This window comes from Xenopus tropicalis, chromosome 5 (assembly GCF_000004195.4).
Source record: "Xenopus tropicalis strain Nigerian chromosome 5, UCB_Xtro_10.0, whole genome shotgun sequence".
NCBI classification, from domain to species: domain Eukaryota; kingdom Metazoa; phylum Chordata; class Amphibia; order Anura; family Pipidae; genus Xenopus; species Xenopus tropicalis.
Window position 1 is genome coordinate 82,159,989 of NC_030681.2, and position 22,961 is coordinate 82,182,949.

At 39.3% G+C, this 22,961-nt stretch overlaps 1 protein-coding gene across 1 annotated transcript; it reads right to left on the reverse strand.

The window, feature by feature from the left end:
* LOC116406479 (gamma-aminobutyric acid receptor subunit rho-1-like) lies at positions 1–17,011 on the reverse strand. Its single transcript, XM_031902713.1, has 4 exons — positions 16,497–17,011; positions 7,581–7,687; positions 4,282–4,349; positions 1–42 (listed from the first exon to the last, which is right to left on the reverse strand). The coding sequence occupies exons 1-4, from the start codon at positions 16,559–16,561 to the stop codon at positions 1–3; spliced, it is 282 nt and encodes a 93-aa protein (XP_031758573.1). The 5' UTR covers positions 16,562–17,011.
* Positions 17,012–22,961: the final 5,950 nt, after the last annotated feature.

The window sequence follows — 22,961 nt, forward strand, 5'->3', positions numbered from 1 at the left end:
TCAGCAAATGATGCTTTCTATACCAATTACATTTACAAATAACTGTTAAATAACTAAAAAATTTTAATAAATTAATATTGAAAAGTTTTCTTTTATTAGGCAAAAAATTATTTTTTGGGGTTGACATGTCTTTTAAAAGACCTGGTGAATGCTATACTTCTCTCTTTCTCTCTCTCTCGGGTAAGTAAAGGGGAGCGCTCCCCTCTTCAACAGTTGTGACCAGGTCCAAAAGCAGAGTGTGTGTCTCGTAAGGGTTACCTGGCTTCTGGCGCTGGCATAGTGTTGTGCAAGTATTAGCGCTATTACAATAGCGCTCAGGAGATCGTGCTGACTATCTTTAAGTATTCTTTCTGTTGTCTCTCTGTATGTACCTTGCACATGAGATCATACTTAAAAAGCTTAGGCTCCCTATACTGTTTTGTCTAATTTATGTTGTATGTTTTTACTTTCACATTAAGTTTTTTTTGTTTATTTGTTGGTTGTTGTTGCTTAGCAACCTGTGTTTGGTGCCCTTTTGGGCTTAAATAGTGTTCAAATGTGCACTGCAATATTGTTGTCCCTGATGAAAGTTCCTGTAGGAACTGAAACGTCGGACTAATAAAGAACCTCACTGATTATGATGCCTTTTGATGACTTCGGTGTGAAAAATTGCCTGTGAGTGCCGTTCTTCTCTGCTGTTTTATATATATACACAGGTATGGGATCCATTATCCGGAAACCCATTATCCAGAAAGCTCAGAATTACGGAAAGCCCGTTTCCCATAGACTCCATTTTAATCAACTAATTCAGAATTTTAAAACTGATTTCCCTTTTCTCTGTAATAATAAAACAGTATCTTGTAATTGATCCCAGCTAAGATATACATAATCCTTATTGGATGCAAAACAATCCTATTGGGTTTAATTAATGGTTTATTGATTTTTTAGTACACTTAAGGTATGAAGATCCAAATTACAGGAAGACCCCTTATCCGGAATACCCTTGGTCCCGAGCATTGAGGCTAAATAATTTCATACCATTGGCAAACAATACACAGCAAAGCACCTAACGTCCTACTCCTACTGTTGCTGGCTGCAGGGGATGTCTCCCCAAACCCCGGGCCCTGCTCCATACCTACTTATTCAGGTTCTTCCTTCTTCCTGCCTTCCGTTCTCTTGTGCCCTTCTTAATGTCCGTTCCTTAACTAACAAAGCTACACTAATCCATGATCTGTTCTGCTCTAAATCATTTCATCTCCTTGACAGACACTGCCACTGAAGCTGCGCTCTCTCATGGCGGTCTGTCTTTCTCCCACATCCCCCGGACCAATGGATGCGGTGGGGGAGTTGGAATTCTCCTCTCCTCCTGTTGCCGGTTCGCATCTATTCCCCCGGCTTTTTTGTTTAACTCGATTGAAGTGCATGCCCTTGGGATTTTCCATCCTCTCTCTGTACGGGTGGCTGTCATTTACAGGTCCCCATCAGCCTCCTCCCCTGCTACCTTCCTCTCTGATTTTGAAACCTGGCTCTCATTTTTCCTCTCTACTGACAGCCCTGCAATCATCCTTGGGGACTTCAACTCCCATATTGATGCAACCCTGGCCCTCACGTTTACTCCTCCTAACCTCCTCCTTTGAACTCCAGCAGTGGACAAACGCTCCGACTCATAAGGATGGCCACTTTCTGGATTTAGTCTTTACCAAAAATCTGTCCCTTTCTGATTTTAACAGTGTCCCCTTCCCCTTCTCTGACCATCACCTGGTTACATTTTCTGTCTCTCACTCTCCTTCCCAACCTGCTCCTTCCCCCACTCTACTAATTCGAAATACACGTGACGTAGACCTCCCGGCCTTAGCTCACTCTTTCAGGTCCAGTCTCTCCTCCTTTAATGAGATGTCTGACCCTGACACCCTGGTTAGCGAGTACAACAGCATACTAGCCTCCACCATTGATTCATTTGCACCCCTTCAGCCTCAGTGTACTCGGGTTCAAAACCCACGCCCCTGGCTGAATGTGCGCACCAAATTCTTACGCTCCTGTGCAAGGTCTGCGTAACGTATGTGGAGGAAATCCCGTACGCCAGCGGACTTTATCCATTAGAAATTCCTGTTGGCCTGACTCAACTCTGCCTTGTCAAAGGCCAAACAGGAATACTACAATACCCTTATAAACAATTATAAATCCAACCCACGACACCTGTTTTCTATATTCATTACCCTTCTGCGTCCCTCACAGACTTCATTACCTCACTTTATGCACTCTCCCCAGGACTTTGCTGATTTCTTCATAAACAAAGTGGAGTCCTTCCGCAATCAAATTCCCCCCTCTATTAATACTAACCAGCTCCTCCTTCCTCAGCCCTCTTCCGCATGTCTTAGCTCTTTTGGTCCCGTAACTGTCTCTGAAGTCTCCCGGCTTCTATTGTCGGTTCCCCTTACCACTTGTTCTCTAGACCCTATGCCTTCTTCTCTGCTTAAACACTGTGCTCCTGAACTTACTCCAGCTCTCACTCACATCTTCAACTCTTCTCTGACTTCCTCTCTTCCTTTAAACAGGCCTGTGTCAAGCCTATCCTCAAAAAGGCCATGCTGGACCCGTCCTGTCTCTCTAACTACCGTCCTGTCTCGCTTCTACCGCTTGCCTCCAAAATCTTACAGCGTATTGTCTTCTCCCGTATTTCTAACTTTCTTAATGCACATAATTTATTGGACCCGCTGCAATCTGGTTGTCGGCCTGCGCATTCTACTGAGACAGCATTGTGCAGAGTTACGAATGATCTTCAGGTTGCCATAGCCAAAGGTCACTTTTCCATACTAATCCTCCTAGATCTATCGGCTGAGTTTGATACGGTCGACCACTCCCTCCTGATGCAAATTCTGCATTTGATTGGTCTCCGTAATCAGGCTGCATCCTGCAAGATTTCTTCTTACCTCTCTAACCGTTCATTCACTGTCTCCTATGCTAACAAAACCTCATCTCCAGTTCCTCTTAATGTGGGGATCTTATCTGTTCATTTGGATTTAAATATCATCTGTATGCTGATGACATCCAAATTTACTTTTCGACCCCTTCGTTAACAGTCGAAACTGAGACTCAAATCTCTAACTGCCTCCTGGCCATCTCCAATTGGATGAACCAACGCCACCTCAAACTGAACCTAACAAAAACTGAACTAATGATCTTTCCGCCTAAGCCTGGTCCTAAACCCCCCCTATATCCCAGTCGATTCGGTGCGTTGTTTGGGAGTGATCTTTGACTCCTGTCTCTCCTTCTCTGACCACATTAACACCACTGTCAAAACCTGTCACTTTTTTCTGCGCAATATTGCCAAAATCCATCCCTTTCTTTCTACTGCAACAGCTAAGCTGCTCATGCATGCTCTCATCCTATCCTGACTTGACTACTGTAATCTGCTACTAACCGGCCTCCCTAACTCCCATCTTTCCCCCCTACAGTCTATATTAAATACTGCTGCCAGAATTCTCCTCCTCTCATCCAGGAGAGTTCAGGCCCTTCCCCTACTAAAGTTTATTATGGCTTCCTATTAAACAAAGAATATTTTACAAACTCCTTCTCTTAACTTCAAAGCCCTCCATTCCTCTGTGCCTCACTACATCTCTTCCCTTGTGTCTCCGTACGTTCCTGGACGACTCCTTCATTCCTCCAGGAGCAATCGTTTGGTTGCGCCTCCCACTACAACTGCTGTTTCCCGCCTTAAACCTTTCTACCTTGCTGCCCCTTACATTTGTAATTCCCCCCCTGATTTCCTCCAGAGAGAATCCTCCCTCGGTCTTTTTAAAACCAAACTTAAAGACTACCTTTTGGAGCACTTGCAAGGCACCTGACCAGGGAACTAGCACTTGTAATGTCACCCACTGTGACCTACATCATTAATATTTGTCTATTTGTGTCTGTAAGTTACCCTCCCATATAGATTGTAAGCTCTACGGGGCAGGGACCTCCATCCTCTTGTGTCTTTGACTCTTATCTTATTGCAATTGTATATTTTTTTTATTGGGGCTTATTGTAATACTTTGTATTTATCTATTATCTTAATAACCTGTTTATATTAATGTATTCTACTGTACAGCGCTGCGTACATAAGTAGCGATTTATAAATAAAGATATACATACATACTATTAGAAGTGATGTATATAATCTAAACTCCATTATCATGGACAAAGGCAGAAGGCCAGAATGCTCAACCTCCTTTACTATTTGTTATCAGGAGCCCACCAAAGCATGGATATGTTTAAAAAGTACAATTAGGATACCTAAAGACAACTGAACAGATTACTTACCATATTAACCTCTGAAAAACTGTCTAAACTTTCCACTTGTACTTCAACGCCCACTGGTATTGCAGGACCTATAATATACAAACATATATATTTTTTTTAATACTTAAAATATTACTATGAGTAAACAATGGCAGAACTACTGTATGTTTAATACAGTTAATTAATACTGTATATACTCACACAAAAATACATAAAAACTCACCCCCATTCAAATTATTACCATGGAATTTTTAGAAGGGTATTTATCAATGGGTGAAAGCTAGAACTCACCACTTGATAAATTCCATAGAAATGAATAGAATGTGGGGTGAGGTTTTATTTCTTAAACTGTAAACTCAAATATTGCTAAATCAGCCCCTTAATAAGATGGTTGTTTATCAAAAATCGATTTTGTTTTTCCTCAACTCTTAAATGTGAATATTCCCACAAGTATTTTCTGAAACCTCCAATAGGCCAAATGATCAGATCATACTAATTAAACCCAGCCTGTTGGTGGCCAAATCGGTTTAAGATATGCTTGTTTGCATAATGAGTGGATCTTGAAATGTAGGCCCAGCTCTACACCAAAACACACAGTTTTTTACTTCAGTTCAAAAAAGAAATATGGGATAAGTAGCTGAATAGTCAGGAGAAAACAGTGTTAAACTGAGAAATTATGGAGTTAAATAGTTTTTCTCATTCTAGTAGCCTGTAAAGTTGTGATGTTTAGAAAATAGACATAGAGTACTTTGCACCTTGCACCTTAGTTAAGTTGTGTTGAAAAAAGACCAAAGTCTATTAAGTTCAAGTTAAAGGAGAATTAAACCCTAACTATGTAGATTTATAGCAGACTAGCACAGAAGCAAGGAGCCTGAATAGAAAGCAGTGGAGGTGGGTGGACAAGAGGCTGAGAAAGGGTAGGGTTTAGTTCTTCTTTAAAGGAGAATGCAAGTCAAAATGTAAAAAGCATACTGCCCAATAGTCCTCCTATTGTTTAGTAAAAACGCCACACTTTTGGCTCACCTAATCAAATATTTACTCAGTTACACTTACTCACATTTTCTAGAACAGGCAGCCATCTCTAAAAAGGTATTCTCCCTTCCTTTCCCTCCTTGCTTCATACTGCACATGTGTTTCATTCCCTCCCCCCCCTCCCCTCTGCCAGATCCGCTTCTGATTGGCTGGTGGGCATGTATAGCTCAGAACAGCAGACAGGATTAAGTTACACACATGCTCAGAGAATAGGAAGGCTACCGCTGGCACCTACAGGAAGGGGAGAGAGATTTCAGTGATGTCACTGTAGGCTTCACACTGCTGTAGGCTGCCAGCACCATATCTCAGTGAAGCAAGCAGGGATCTGGGAATTTAGATATGCAGTAAGTACTTAAAAAGAATGCCTTTAGACTTACTTTTAATTTATATTAACCTTTCATTGTCCTTTAAGATCAAATCTATTATCCTACTGCAACTAAAGACTGCCTTTAGGGCCATGGCAGACGGGGAGATTAGTCGCCCACGACATTGAATTCACAGCTAAGTTTTAATATTTTAGTCAATTGACTATAAAAGTTTTGTAATACTTTTATTTATTCATGTATCTTTGTAGGATTTCAGAAGTCCCACATTTCTGTTGACCATCCAGTCAGCCAGACAGACACTGCCTGTGTTTGACACAACAGGGTATCCTGCAGCTCTTTTAAAAAACAGATAATAATACGATTCTGAAAAGTATAGTCTCTCAGTACAATAACATTATTACTTGGAATAGGATGTGCCATGTTCAAAACAATTTTTAAAATGTTAGGCTACATGAGTTCTTTATTGCACTTACATTAGGTGTTTGCTACAACAGCACTTGAGCAAAAAGCTGATATATCGGAGCTGCTGTTCAGCTGGTCATTGTCTCACTCTAGATGCTAGATTAAAAAATCAGCTAGATGCTCTCGATACTAGATTGAAAAATCAGACACCAATATGAATAAAGTTGCTTGTATTTTATTGTTGAGCTAGTTACCATAATTTGATAATCTGATAAAACTGTCTTGTGTTTCATGTGGCTGAAAAAAACCAATGTATTTCCCCAAAACACATGGCCCTAATATCTGTAAACCCTACAACACGTTGCTTATTGCAAGGTTGCCTAATTGTTAATGGCCAACAAGCCTAGTGGTGACTTAAGCAATGTACACTATTGTCTAGTTGCCCTATTTTCCTACGGGGCTGAGTAAGGGCTTTTTTCAAAATTATTTTTAACTTTAGCCAGCAGTAATAGTTGCAGAAACCTGTTACCTTGATTGGAAATTAGTTGTGATATGTTTAAAATGCAGGAGGCCTGGGTGTTGATTAGCAATTTTGCTTTCTGTGCAAATACAAAGTTGTAAAAAGGTCTGGATTATAAAAAAGCAAGGCTCTTTGACCATATGGCCTGTAGTATTGTTTTGTTCTCCATTATTTGATATACATTGCTGTGGAATATGTTGGCAATTTATCAGTAATGTGTCTGTATAGCAGCTCATGTGGATTCCTCTACAGTGAGGCCTATTTGTCATCAGGCCAGTTGACCACTAAAAAGGGAGCATCTACAACATAAGTGATAGAAATTAAATTAGAAGAGATAAGAAAGGATATTGACAAGAAATAAAATGAAATGCCACGTTAAAGAGGATCTAATGTAAAAATCAATTATGTTCTAGGGGTGAAAAGAAGAACTTAATCCCACCTGCATAAAAATAACTGTGTTTTTCTCAAAGCCCTTTCTGATTGGAAAGCATCATCACACAGCTCCCTCACCTTAAATTATAGTGATTAGCAGAGTTACCAATACCTGCCTTTATAAGGAATAATTTAAAATGTCTGCACATGGCTTCATGAACCTCTGTGCAGCACTTCCTACATTTGTTTTATATGTGCACTTGTGATAGGCGACTGTCGGAGATGCAGCACCATTGCTGCATATAGTAGAGGGGGTACAGTGGTACAGACTCCTTGGTCGCTGGCTCCAGTCACAAACATTCTTGCTGCTACCACTTTGCACCAATGTTTGGAAGCCTTTTATATTGAAACTGAAAAGATGCTTAAATAGGGCCAGTTTATAAAATGAAAAAAACAAGTAGTCCACTATAGCAAAAAGTAAAGGTTTTATTTCAGTTACCCTATCTGTGAGCTAAAAACACAACAGAAGATTAGTGATGCATTTCATTTTATCAAATTTAATTTGATTTTGACATTTATATTGCTAATGTCCATATGGCTATGTAGACATTAAAAAATAGTGAAAAACAGCCTCATAAGCATTGACTCAATATCATAATCATACATACCCCCAAATCCAGGTCTCATGGTGAAGTCGTGATCATCTATTCTGAGAAGCTGCTCTGACTTTGTGAGTGGAGACTTTGTGATGTCGGGACTTCTCTTAAATACAGGGCTACAAAACATAAAGAGCTTTGAAGGATATCTGCTACTTCTATTAGTTTTACTTCATTTCATTCACTTTTTGCAGAAATTGAAATTAAATGTATTTTTATTGCATATATGCAGTATAGCAATAACTGAATAAATTATTAAATGCAATTGGTAAAAGTAAGTAGAAATTGAAAGTGGAGTGCTACATGGTTTAGTACAGGGCCCAGAGCTTTTTAGGCTTTTTGGAAATAGCATTTGGAAACTAGAAAGGGAACTTTATGTTGGGTTGAAAAACATGAAGTCACTGAATGAAATCTGATCTGTTTTCTCCACTTTTTCTAACCTTGGACCACAGTGCAAAGTTTGGGGACTCTGGTTTTAATGTCTGAATGGCAGCAATTTAAATTTCCCCACTGAAAGTCAACAAGTGACATTGATTGGCGGTTGGTGGCTCCGCCCCCTTTTTCTAACCTGGAACTGCAGTTACCCAGTGACTAACTCTGCAAAGTTTAGGGAGCCTAGGATTAATAGTTAAAGAATAGCAGCAGTTTAACTATAAATCAATGAAATTTAATGTGCGGAAATGGATTGGCTGTTGGTGGCTCCGTCCACTTGTTCTAACCCTGAATATGTAGTCAGCCAGTGACTGACTGTGTAAAATTCGGGAACCCTGACATAAATAGTATGAGAAAGGCAGCATTTTAAATTTAAACCAAAAAAATTCAATAGGTAAAGTCTGATTGGCTGTTGTGGCTCCGCCCACTTTTAAAACCCTAAACATGCAGTCCCCTAGTGACCAACTGTGAAAAGTTTGGGGACCCTGGTGTTATTACTGTGAGAATGGCAGCAGGCTGAATTTCTCCATTGAAAATCAGTAGTTAAAATCTGATTGGCTGTTGGTGAACTGCAGTTACCTGGTGACTAGCTCTGCAAAGTTCGGGGGGCCTTAGTATTAATATTTAAAGAATGGCAGCAGTTTAAATTTAAACATATGAAGTCTACAGGTGAAATTTGATTGGCTGTTGTTGGCCCGCCCACTTTTCTAAACTTGGAACATAGTCACCAAGTGACAAACTGTGCAAAGTTTGGGAACCCTGACATTAAACATGTGAGAATGGCAGCAGTTAGAATTTCCCCACTGAAAACAATGAAAGAAATGTGATTGGCTTTTAGCGGTCCCGCCCACTTTTTCTAACCTTGAGTCATTGAGTCGGATTGGCTGTTGGTGGCTCCGCCCACTTTTTCTAACCTTGAACCGCAGTTACCTGGTGCCTAACTCTGCAAAGTTTGGGGACCCCGGCATTATTACTGTGAGAATGGCAGCAGGTTGGATTTCCACCTAGTCAATAGGTAAAATCTGATTGGCTGTTCACATCTCCGCCCCCTTTGGGCATCCAACAGCCATCATATTTTCATTCAGGCTGACACCATGACTAGGTGATTCAAGTTTGGGGGGTGTGGCCTCAAAGCTGTAAGATTGGCAGCAGTTTCAATTTCCCCATAAAAGTCAACGGGTGAAATGTGATCAGCTGTTGCTGGCCCCTCCCACTTTGGGGCCATCCAACAAATGTCACTGTTTCATTTGGGGTGACCCCATGATTATGTTATTCAAGTTTGGGGGGTGTAGCTTCAAAGCTGTAAGAGTGGCAGCAGTTTGAATATCTTCCCTGTCAAAATCAATGGGAAAATGGGGGTGTTCTGAGCGGCGCCACAAAAAGACGGGGGGCAGGATCGCTTAGAAAAGCACAAGCAACCTGCTCCACTATAGAGCGAAGAAGTGTGGGGAGTTTTGGTGTTGTACCCCTAAAACTGTAGGAGGAGTACAAAAATGAGGGGCGCTAAGAATAAGAAGCAGAAGAAGAAGCAGCGGAAGAATAAGCTGAAGTCGAAGAACAGTATGTTGGGTTTTTCAACCCAACATAATAAAGCTGTGGAAGACCAGCTTGTATGTTGCTCACTTGAGAAAGACTTGGGTAGTGGGCAGAAACATGGCAGACAAGCCTTATTCTGGATATATTTAAAGGATCTGCAACAACATAAAGCAGTGTTTGATTGATTAAAAGCTCCCCTTGAGGTCTGACATTTCTTCCCACTTAGCTCATTATAAGGTTATGGGTATATGAAAACATTGCTGTATCAACACTAATTCCAAGAATATTATAGCGTATAGCTTTCCCACGTCTCACCCTAATGTACCTTCATGCTGGGATTTCTAGGAGTATCTAGGGTTGAAATCAGTCATTCTCTCCAAATCTTACCATAACTGGCCTTCGGCCAGGGCCCCAACCATTGCTCTGGGTCCCCCTATGGTGGCCAATGCCACAGTTTAGGAACCATTGCTTAAAGAAAAAAGTGCTTATTGAATTGAGATAACACTAATTTCTATCCAACAAGTGGAGAACACATTTTTCAAGCCAAGGAACAATTTATTTATTGATGTGGAGAGGCGCAAAAAAAAAAAACAGTTCCAGTATTACAATAAAGAAGTTCTAAGGTCCCCATACACTATAAGATCCGCTCGCTTGGCGATGTCGCCAAGCGAGCGGATCTTCACCCGATATCCCCACCTACGGGTGGGCGATATCGGGTAGCAAGTGGCTTTAAAAAAAAATAATCCGATCGTTTGGCCCTCGGATTACATTTGCGGCCATGGGGCAGTCGGTTTGGGGACCGCATCAACGAGCCCATGCGGTCCCCGATCCGACTGGATTTTCTAACCTGGCCGATCGATATCTGGCCAATTTCAGGCCAGATATCGGTTGGCCAGGCCGCTCGTTTCTGCCCATACACGGGCCGATTAGCTGCCGAACACGGGCAGCTTCTATCGGCCCGTGTATGGGGGCCTTAAGAGTTAAAACTCCTGCATCCCCCCTGAGGGAGAAATGCTATTGCATAGATATATATCAGCACTGCATACAAGACAAAGGAAAGCACACAGAGGAACATGAAGCTTTGTGACAGGTTGCTAAGCTAAGCAATAGATAATAAAATGTCGAAAATAAAAGCCTGCTGGCATAATTCCAAGAATAAATGAAGATCACCCTGGGTATGTGATGCCACAAGCATATAAACTGCTTATCTTCTGCTCTATTTTTACTAACTAGACTATCAACAGATTTACAAATATGACACATAGAAATAATATCAAATATTTCTTGCTACTGGTTTGGCAGGATTTAGGATGTGATTTCCAGGTCACCAAATGCACATGGCCAGTTAGAGCATGGAGGCCTGAAATTTCCAAATGAAGAAATAATTATAGCACTGAACTAAAACAAACTCATGTTCCAGATATTATGGCACTACAATTCATATCATTCTAGCACAGCCATAATAAGAAAATATTATTTTTATATCATGTACACATTTATTCATAAGGATATAAAAAGGTCGGATTGCATTCTAATAGATTTCATATTTAAATTGATAAATAATTGCTCTTTAAATTAAATTAATTGTCTATTTTTTTAAAGTCATAAAAATTCATACTCCCATAGGTCAGTTCCTTAGAGATAGGAGAAACTGTACTATGAAGGATAGCTTTGACAGCCAGGCAGTACAATTAAATGAGAAAAAAGCTTAACCAAAGAAGCAGAAATATTGTACAGGTATGGGGTCTGGAAACCTGCTATCCAGAAAGCCCCAAATTAAGGGAAGGACATCTTCCATAGACCTCATTTTAATTAAATCATTTACATTTTTAAAAATCATTCCCCTTTCTCTGTAATAATAAAAAAAAGTACCTTGTACTTGATCACAAATAAGATATAATTAATTCTTGCTGGAGGCAACAGGTTTAATTCATATTTAAATTATTTCTTAGAAGACTTAAGGTATAGAAACTCAAATTAAAGAAAAACCCCAGGTCCAGAGTATTATGGATAACAGGCCCCATACCTGTACATTTTGTTTTGTACCAGCTCAGGACAATAACAACCATTAAGCAGGAAAGATCTGTGCCTCCAAAGATGCCCCAGTAGCTCCCCATCTTCTTTTCTGCTGCACGTGCGATATGCTGAGCTTAGGGACTGACTCAAAATATACTGTATATACAGAATATAAATGTCACGATACAAGGCTGATTAGAATATAATTCAGATTCTCCATACAAAGCAGCTCAGAAACTACTATACTGTAGGCAAAACTTAGTTTTCTTCTTGATAATTTGTGATGTCACTGACACCAAAGCTCCCAACTGTCCCGATTTTTGTGGGGCAGTCCCCGATTCCTTCTGAAAAGTCCCTCATTTCCCTTTGATCTCTTGCACTAAACCTGCACTGAACGCTAAAAACGATACAATGTTTCTCAGACTTAATTTAAAAAGTAGCTTTTGGCAGAGGGCATAGAAAAGTATAGTCATATTCACTTTTAGGGTTCAGTTCTCCTTTATAAGGGATCTAAAAAGAAGGAAGAGATTGTTCCTATTAGTGTAAAATAGTTCTCAATCCCCTTTGGTGTTGGGATTCACAAGTGGTGATACTAATAACATATATAAAACTTGGGGATGAATTAACTAGATCCCAAATTGACTTTGTTTATTGGATCTAAACATAAGACTGTGTATAAGAGAACTTGGAATTTAAAGAGATAATTGCTTCTATTTAATTTAACAATGTGCTTATTTCATAGAAAAAGTTAGGTATATCTTGTCAACCTAAAAATCACTTATCTTATAGTCAATATGGGATCATTGACTGCTATTTTTGGATTATGGCCTTAGTATCGTCAGTCCATTTAAGGGGATTGGCGATATATAGAACTGAGAATTTGAAGCTCTCAACTTGCTCAGCTTTGATACCTCAAGTTTTTAAGGGTTTGTTTCCTGAAATCTATGATCAACTCTTTTGTTTTTGTTATGTTGAGAACCAGGTCATGTTTTCTGGTGTACTTGATAAGGTTGCACACTAGCTGTCTGTATTGTGTTTCATCGTCATTCTGGTTGAGGCTGAGCACTGTCATGTCATCTGCAAACTTGAAGACTTTGCAATTATCCACAGGAGATGAGCAGATTTGAAGAACTTTTGTATAGACTCCATCTGGACCTGTAGCTTTACGAGGATTGGCCAGTTTGAAAGATTTAAGAACATCTAGCTTGGAAACCTGTAGCATAGGGTCAGATTTTGTGATTTCATGATCTGTAGTCAGGTTTGTTGTTTTATGAAAACCATAGTGGAGTTTTTTTTACCTGTGTCTAGGGATGTAGGAATTGTATGTGTATGGTGGTACTTCAAGATCTCTGGTTTGGTTCATACACAGCATCAATTTATGTGTGAACCCAGTTTTAATACTGAAGAAAACTAACCATGCAATTTTAAGGGGGCAGCAAACTATCACATATGCAATGGTTAAGGAAATTGTGTAGAAAGAGTGTTTAGATTATGACACTGAAAGCTAGTAGGGATGTCACTTTTTAGGGGTGATAGGGAGGAGACCCAAAATGATTTTAAAGAAAGACCCAGAAGACTTTAGGTTTCATTTATAGCTGCAATGTAGACCTCCTGTATTTGTAACCTTTAACGGAGAACTAAACCCTAAAAATGAATATGGCTATAGATGCCATAGATGCTATAGATATTTTATAAAACAAACTTATTACACCAGCACCACCAGCATTTCTATATTACTAATGGTCCAGTCCTTAAAAGCTGTTACAGGAGCTTCCCATTTTGGATTCTGTTAGAAGCATCTGTAACACTCACATGGTCAATGTGCTCTGAGCAGCTGATGAGAAGCTAAGCTTAGGGGTCATCACAAATTGTCAAGCAGAAAATGAGGTTTGCCTTTACTATAAGCTGATGCTATAGTGATGATTATTAACTTCTGATACTAGTAACTAATAATCTGTATTGTTTTACAGTGATATTTTTATTCTATAGCTACAGTATATTGTGAGTCAGTCCCCAAGCTCAGTCACTGAGCGTTACACAGAGCATGTGCAGAAAAAAGATAGGGAGTTACTGGGAGCATTTGTGAGAAACAGGTTTTCACTGCTAAAGAGCTGTGGTTGCCTGGGGTTGTTACAGAAGCCCAAAACATATTGTACAGGTATAGTACCCGTTATACAGAATGCTTGGGACCAAAGGCATTCCAGATAAAGGGTTGTTCCGTAATTTGGATCTCCATACCTTAAAGGACAATGAAAGGTTAATATATATTAAAAGTAAGTCTAAAGGCATTCTTTTTAAGTACTTACTGCATATCTAAATTCCCAGATCCCTGCTTGTGTCTCTGAGATATGGTGCTGGCAGCCTACAGCAGTGTGAAGATTACAGTGACATCACTGAAATCTCTCTTCCCTTCCTGTAGGCTGCCAGCGGCAGCCTTCCTATTCTCTGAGCATGTGTGTAACTTGATCCTGTCTGCTGTTCTGAGCAACACATGCCCACCAGCCAATCAGAAGCGAATCTGGCAGAGGGGAGGGAATGAAACACATGTGCAGTATGAAGCAAGGAGGGAAAGGAAGGGAGAATACCTTTTTAGAGATGGCTGCCTGTTCTAGAAAATGTGAGTAAGTGTAACTGAGTAAATATTTGATTAGGTGAGCCAAAAGTGTGGCGTTTTTACTAAACAATAGGAGGACTATTGGGCAGTATGCTATTTAAATTTTGACTTGCATTCTCCTTTAAGTCTACTAAAGAATCAATAAAACATTAATTAAACCCAATAGCATTGTTTTGCATCCAATAAGGATTATTTATATCTTAGTAGGGATCAATAACAAGGTACTCTTTTATTACTACAGAGAAAAAAGAAATCAGTTTTAAATTTCTGAATTATTTGATTAAAATCAAGTCTATGGGAGACGGTTATTCCGTAATTAGAACTTTCTGGATAATGGGTTTCCAGATAAGGGATCCCAAACCTGTACTACATTTCTGCCATACTTCTTTAGTTAGGCTTTAGTCCTCCTTCAACAGACACAGCAAATACAAACAGATAAGTTCTCCTGGTTGTTGGTACTGAACTCAGGATGTATAATGGACAAACCAGTCAGAACACGGGAAGAAGGCAGTGCATAATGGTCATCTACTTCACAAGAACCAAACTTGCAGTAACTACAATTCTTCTGCTTTCTGTTTAAAACAATATATATATATATACTGTATATATATATATATATCAATCCAAATGGTGTCCGCACTCCAAGGCTCAATATTCCACGGGGTGCTAGCCAAAATTATGTATGTATAGAAAATAATCAGCTGTGGCCAGCACACCCTTCAATGTTTTATCAAAAAAATTTTTATTGTAGATATATTGTTAAAACCAACGTTTCGGTCATCATTAGGACCTTTCTCAAGGATAAAAATCTTTTATCCTTGCAAATATGGTGCATTGGTATGGCATTTTCACACTTGCCTCATTCCTATATCCATAGTAAATGGATATTAGTTGGGACTGACAGGCCATCCTTTAAGTCTACTAAAGAATCAATAAAACATTAATTAAACCCAATAGCATTGTTTTGCATCCAATAAGGATTATTTGTATGTACCAATAATTATATGTTTTTTTCATTTCATACTGTACTATTGATACATGTATGGCCATTTTACCCTATTCCCACTATTCTGTGCCTGAACACAGTACAGAGTACAGACGCTGTTTAACATGCTAGCATATATATATATAGGTATATGAGTATGGGATGCATTATCCAAAAACCTGTTATCTAGAAAGTTCAAAAATACAAGAAGGCCACCTCCCACACACTTTACAAATAATCCTAAATTTTAATACACATTTCCTTTTTCTCTGTAATAATAAAACTGTACCCTGTACTTGATCCCAACTAAGATATAATAAATATAATAATTAACAATCTTAGTAAGGTATGGAGATCCAAATTATGGAAATACCCTTTATTCAAAAAACCCCAAATCCTGGACATTCTGGATAACAGGTCCTATCCCTGTATCAATAATCTCCTACCCAAGAATTGCTATGTGACACCTGTTACAGCCCCACTAGGAGGCCTATTAATTATGCTGTGTAGAATGAAATTCTACAAAAAAATGGTGTAAAAAGCTGTGTAAAATAAATGGCAAATTTATCAAGGTATGTTGTCAGAATGCCAGATTTGATGCTATTTTACGCTGCCTCAGACCTTGAGTAAGTAAGTTCTGTGGGAAGTTGCTCGAAGAAGAAATGCGTTTTCATGCAAAGAAGCCTCGGAGCTGAATTTTGTCACTGTTTTTGACACCAAAAATAAGTCTGACCCTAAATGGATCAAGTATGGTGCTAGTATCCAGTGCAGAAAAGGAACAAAATAGACCAAAACAACTGAAACAGGATCTCACACTGCACTGCAGAAGGGTTTTAACATCTGGAATATATCTATCTAGAATATAATATATGCTAAATGTAAATATCCATATATAAATATTGATATATCACTAAAGTAATTAGTAATATAGTTCACTCAGAATTTTTCAATACTCAGATAATAATGTTAAGAACACAGGAAATATTAAAAGAGTACAGTACTAGAAGAATAAATAAGGTATATTTGCAATTAGAATCTAGCAAAGCAAAAAAAAAAAATCAGTATGTCAAACCCCCTAAATAATATAATGATTTCTACCATAGCTGCACATTATTTATTCCTTCACAAATCTAGGGTGAAATAAATGATGGTGGACACACTCCCTTAAGATGCAGCCCAACTCTCTCCTACTAAGGCTTCATTCCCACCCAAAACACTGTGCCACTAGTGCTGCAGAACAGACTTGCTTCACTATAGTAAGCTTCTGCATTTAAATCCCTACATCTGCTTGCAGCTACATTGCATTTTGTGGTGTACATAATATATGCCCCTTTGCAAGACTCACCTGCCCTGTTTGTACAGCTCAGGTACGCCTTTCACACGCTGCTGGGTTCTGCTCTCAGTTGACATTGTCCATCCCTAAAGAAGTAGAAAGATGCAGGTCTGAACGTTACGGTTAGTCAGCATGATACCTAGCAGCCTACGGCCCAAAATTAGTCCATGGGAGAAGCCCTAAAACTGAGATCTATCTGGGCCTTCATACATTGTTGGGTAATCTCATTATTAGAAGGATGTTTACCAGTTCAGAGACAAAATGCCAGTCAGTATTTAATCTGGATGCTGGGAAAGCAATTTCCACTAAACCTATAAATCCCTCTACGTCAGATGGCTGGGATTTTCATGCTGAGTAGAATTTGTGTCTCTTTGTGAACTGCTTTTATGTTGTTCCTTGGGGCAGTGCTGTGCAAACAAATAGAATCTGTGAGTCAGGAACAGGGTTGCGAGCAGAAGTCCAGTGCTTGCCCTTAGAATCGTCTCCTTTATGATTAATTAGTGTCTGAAGCCTCCTAAACACCAGGTCCTACAAAGCAAACCACAGATTTCCAGGTGGAGGCAAAGGTTGGATGATGGATTCATAAATTAAAAAAAAACGATCATGTAAATCCAGTTTCAGATGAATATTTGCTAAACTCTGCTTAGATTTCTGCATAAATTAGTTTAATTTATATCTAATTCATTGTCTGGTTTCAATGCTTTTTGACACAAAGCGGGACCTGCCAAGGATCCCCGTCTTTTATTTTTTGCAGTGGGAGCTTTAAAGCATCCCCCTTTCCAGTTTACACTAGTGATTGAACCTTCTTACAGTCTAATTAATCAGCCCTTTAGCCATACTGTTGTTCTTTGGATCAACTGCAGCTCTTGGGGATTTATCTCAGATACTACCAGTTTAATTTGCTGCAACAACATTTTTTGAAAGCATATTAACCCAAGATATGCCAGTATAATTACTACAGGAAATTGATAATCATCATATAAACCCAGACAAGCCAGAATAATCATTAAATAAAAAAGATAACAGGCATTTTAACCCCGGACATGCCAGTAAAATTACTACAGGAAATGGATAATCAACATATTAATCACAGATATACCAGTGAACACTCAAGACAAGCCAGTAAGGTCACTGAAAAATGGCCAATGAGCAATTTTATTAACATGCCAGTAAAATGAATGCAGAAATGGATAAAGCATTCTTTAATCTACACTTGCACAAGCAGAAAACCAACATCAAAGTTCTTCTTTCCTGCTGCTCCCATTCTGCTTGTCTCTCTCTGCCTGGTTCCTATAAAAAATTCAACATAGCTGTGCGTTTCACAGTGGGCAACATGGGACCTTTAAACAGCGACCTGGGAAAGCAGGCTGTGAGGTATGCAAACTTTCGGGGGGGGGGGGGCAAGTGCCCACCATGCCCCATTTCCTAATCTCAGGCATGTGCATGAAAAGCAGTCAGTTCAGAAGTCCTTAGCAGTGATACCTGTGGTGGTGGAAGACAAGCTCAAGTGTAATATATTCTAAGATTTCGAACAAAGGCATAATAGTACATTCTCTCTGGGGCGATATTGGTTACGAATAAGACACAAATTCCCATAAACAATCATATAATAATCAGACATGGACAGAACACTTATATTTCTACTTGCTGTCTCTGTCAGAGCAATTTTACTTTCCCTGCAAAAATGTTCAACCTCAATTCTGAGAAGATTTGCAGTGAAATCAATGAAACAACGGACAATAGACCCTGGTCTGGCTGTCTTAACACAACAGACAAAAGACCCTGGGTCTTCAATACACCACAAACCCTGTGTCCCACCCAGAACCTGTTTTGATCTTTTTGCCACTATCTGAGTGGGGGAGTTTGCTCTAAATCATTTTTATGTCCTACATGGTTGAGGGCCGATAATGGAAGCCAGTTTTGACCACTCCCCTTTTTAAACTACACCCACTTCAAACCACACCCATGTTTTCAAAAGAGCTTTTAAGACCATACCCAGTGTATAATTACACACCTTAGGGACCATATAATGACTATTTCCAAATGCTAACAAACTTCCAGAACAAACCCCTGCCAGGTTCACCTCCCACAAGCAGCATAGGGCAGGCAGAGTATCGCACACACAGGCAGCATAAGGCAGGCATAGTATGGCACACACAGACAGGTTAGGGCAGGCAGAGTATGGCACACACAGGCCTTTCTTCTTGAGGATTCTCCAATCAGAGCACAGCTTTCTTGACAGACAGCAAAAGTGACCAATCAAAGCACAGATGCAGACAGGGCTCGGGAGATATTACAAACTGAAGGCAGTGCAGAAATGAAGATTGAAAAGAAGAATCTGCAGACTGTAACTTAACCTAAGAACCAACTCTCAACTTTTACTGCGGATTTAATCCTACTCCCACAGGTACTATACACAGGCACTATACACAGGCACTATACAAAGACACTATACACAGGCACTACACGCAGGTACTATACAGTTCTAAAGGCTGAATCACTAGCTAAAATTAAATTGTTTTTTGCCTGACCTGACATTTATAATATGCCTATCACCTATCCTAACAGATGCATGGTAAGTTAACTCTTTCCCCCTGAAAAAGCTAATTGTGCTTTTGTATTTGTTGTTGTTGTTGTTTTTTGCACTTACTATTTTTTTTTTAACTTGTCATTGTTTTGTTCATTTCTAGTTAGTTACAGTGGGGCCAATGTTGTGTATCAGTGCCAGTGTTATAGTGCCAGGGCTGGAATATCTGCCATCTGCACCCACTGCATCTCACTGCATATAATGTGCTGTTTTGTAAATACACACTGCATTTCACTGTGCATTTCACTGTGTCTGGGATGTCAGTACCCACTGCCTCTCTCTCTATAAAGATAACTTAAACACATCTAAAGGGGTGGTTCACTTTTAAGTTAACTTTTAGTACGTTATAGAATGGCCTATTCCTAGCAACTTTGCAATTGGTCTTCCTAATTACATTTTTTATATAGTTCTTATATCATTTGCCTTTCTCTTCTCTCTTTCCAGCTTTCAAATGGGGGTCACCGACCCCAGCAGCCAAAAATGATTGCTCTGCAAGGCTAAAATTTTATTATTGTAATTTTTTATTACTTATTTTTCCATCCAGGCCCCTTAACTATTCATATTCTCATCTCTTGTTTAAACCACTACCTGGTTGCTAGGGTAAATAAGACCCTAGCAACCAGATAGCTGCTGAAATACCAAATGGAGAGCTGCTGAACAAAAAGCTAAATAACTGAAAAACCATTAAAAATAAAAGAGGACTAATTGCAAATTGTCTCAGAATATCAATGTCACCATTATATTAAAAGTTAATTTAAAGGTGAATGACCCCTTTAAGCTAACTGATCACAAACACAAATGTTTGCAGATCCCCTCACAGAAGTGCCTGTACAAATGCTTGCAGATCCCCTCACAGAAGTGCCTGTATGAATACTTTTACATCCTAAGCATTTTAGGGTAAAAAAAAGCACTCCCACCCGCACTTTTGCACAGAATCCCTGGACATCAGTGGGAACTGCAAGAGGAAGTTTGGAGGTTAATTTTTTACACCAGCAGCGAATCCACTAAGTCTCACATTAGCTTTAGGTCAGCCTATGTATGGCCCATCTTTAGCTACCCCAAACAAAAAAATCACCCTCCGCCTAAGTTGCAGAGTAAAGCATTGTGAAAACAGAAGGTATTTACACTCCTGAACTGAGATTCAAAATAGTTTGTGGCCCACAACAGCCCCTCACCAGCCCAATAAGTAGTGACTGTCTATGTCTTCTTATAGCCGCCCCTCCACAGATTGGGCCTGGAAATTTACTGTACACATAGCACTGCCTTCAAGCCAAAAATAAGAGGTTTTAACCCTTAGATAAGGAATTGTGGGTAGAGACATGAAAATCACTCCCAATGTCTGTCAGGCTAAGTATGCATCCAAAACCACTAGCTTAATGGAGAAGGAAAGGCTAATAAAGTGTTAATCTCAAGCTACAGGCATACCTTCAGTTCTCTCTAAAATGGTGACACCAAAAACAGTGAGCTCTGTAAACAAAATTCCCATAATGCCACGCTCCTGCACCAAGACCAAGGCCCCTGTACAGATCATATATTCCTAAGGGAAAGGGGGGAGAGGAGAGCACTGTGCAGACTCTGGCACAGGAATTTAGGAGACAAGGAAGGAGACAAGAAATCCTGTGTTTCTTTTAAATGATGACTCAGTGCAGCGTTTATGTGAGTGCTTATGGCTATATTTACATAGACCTTTCTCATAAAGCTTACAGATACAGCCAATAATTTAGAGCCATGCATGCAAACTGTCAGGCAGCTTATTCACTCACAAAATCGCAAAGACAAATAAGTCCAATCCTCAACAATGTGAACAAGTAAAACAAATTGTGTCAATGAAACAATACTTCACTCACAGTCTGGTTGAATTAGCACATTTCTACATGTGAGCAGTAACGCCACGTCAAGGCTTCAACCGTGTTACTGGTCATTCACACACCATTCACGCCGGGTGTTATGCCTCGGGAAGAGCCAATGTGAATAATTTGTCATTGGTTCCCCGTGGTAAGAATTGATCTTACTCTATATATCATAAAATATGACAAACAGGACAATAACAACACAAGATGCTTAAAATGCATGTGTCTATGAGGTCCCGCCCATAGGCGTCCGCAAAAAAATTTCCATGGGGTGCTAAGTTATCAAGCAAAAACAACCCTTTTTTCTAGACTAGGGGGCACATTTACAAAAGCACGAACGCTCGAGCGTTCATGCGAACGATCCGAGTGTATTTTCGCCGATTTTTTCGGGCGTCCGCACAACTTTTTCGTACGGCGCACAACTTTTTCGTACAGCGCACAACTTTTTCATACGGCGCACAACTTTTTTGTACGGCGCACAACTTTTTTGGACGTTTGCACAAAAAAATCGGAAAGGTTTTACCACTGTTTACAATTGTTCGGTAGGAAAATTTCGTGACTTTCGGATCGCCAATATGATATTATCGTGACTAATACGATTTTTTCGTAAGCATTTTCGTGATATTTGCGATCTTCCGAAATTCAGAGTCAGATATTTGGAGGTAATGAACTAAGTGGTGATTGTAGATGGTGGTTATTTTGTCAGTTTTGGCATAGCATTCCAATTGCATAAAAAATGTCCTTGCCATAGCTCCCTGTCAGAACACGGAGCACATCATCCTTCTCTACGCAAGTGGAGAAAAAGCCTTTTGTGCAATTGGCCTTACTATAGCATTTGCTAAAAATATCCAAGTGTACAGAAAGCAATTGGACAAGAAAGAACCACCCTGCATTTATCATTGGGGATTCTCCTTTGAAGAATTTCCTGTGCAGAGTGGTAAGTGTTTTAATGTTGTTTGAAATTACACTGTAAAAACTGTATATGTGAGTTTTCTCACTTTAGACTAGTACTAAAACTGTTTTTCAATACCACATTTCTGTGATAAGGCAAGGTAAGGTATAGTTGCAACTTTAACAGGGGTCACAAAAAATGCCCTGGGTAAGTTTAAGAGCTGAATTTATACTTTTCTGACTGGAATGTCAGTTCTAGTGTAGAAAGCACAGCTGCAGGTGGTGGAGGTTATGGTTTCTGGTACCTTAGACTCAGAAGTGCCAAAAACATAACAAAGGACATACAAGATATTATACCCCCTCTAAATTAAAACATATCTATAAACATACTAGTGATATCTGCTGGAGATGTAAAAAAAAGGCACATTGCTGGAAATAAACCACAACCCTGCAAGATTGGTACAAGAAAATAGAAGAAATACATACAATAAGTTTGATGAACTAACTCTCTCTTCTCCGGAACATTCTAACACTTACAGCATAATATGGTTTCACTGGCTCTCCTTTAACGAATCGGATTTATACAGACAATCGATATCTTAACTTACTAGAGGGATGCCCCTCCCCCCCCCCCTTTTTTAGTTCTACAACAATGTAAAAATGACCAGATTCAAAGTGTACGACTCAAACTTTTTGTATTGCTTATATTATTTGACTTCTTATTGTTGCCTTATTTTTTTCACATATAAAAATCAATAAAATCCATATTACTGAAAAACAAAGGACAATAACTTGTGACCAAATGAGCTGAGACTGCAGACTGACCAGTAACCCTGTGCAGGAAAGAGAATTAATAGATGTAGATCATTTGGCCTAGTGAGCTTTGTCTCTCTCCCAGCTGGATTTTTATGGGAAGTAAATACTTTCCAATCCAATTATGGATATATCTATATAGAAAGAGGCTGAAGATGGATATATGTATATAGCGAGAGAGATTTAAGCAGGATAATTTATTTTCTGTTTACTAATCTTGGATGCTTTATACTTACATGAGAATATTAAAAATTCAATGACATTTTTTGTATATTGATAAACCATTATAGATGGCCCTTTAAAATATAAGTATGGCACATAGCCATTTGCAGTATG

What these genes read in the sequence shown, in the direction of transcription:
- LOC116406479 (XM_031902713.1), bottom strand. Translation starts at nt 16,561, where the DNA reads ATGTCAACTGAGAGCAGAACCCAGCAGCGTGTGAAAGGCGTACCTGAG. An exon ending in GAGCTGTACAAACAGGGCAG is followed by an intron (nt 7,688 to 16,496) that starts GTGAGTCTTGCA and finishes TATGTTTTGTAG; the next exon opens with CCCTGTATTTAAGAGAAGTC. An exon ending in GTTTTTCAGAGGTTAATATG is followed by an intron (nt 43 to 4,281) that starts GTAAGTAATCTG and finishes GTTATTTAACAG; the next exon opens with TTATTTGTAAATGTAATTGG.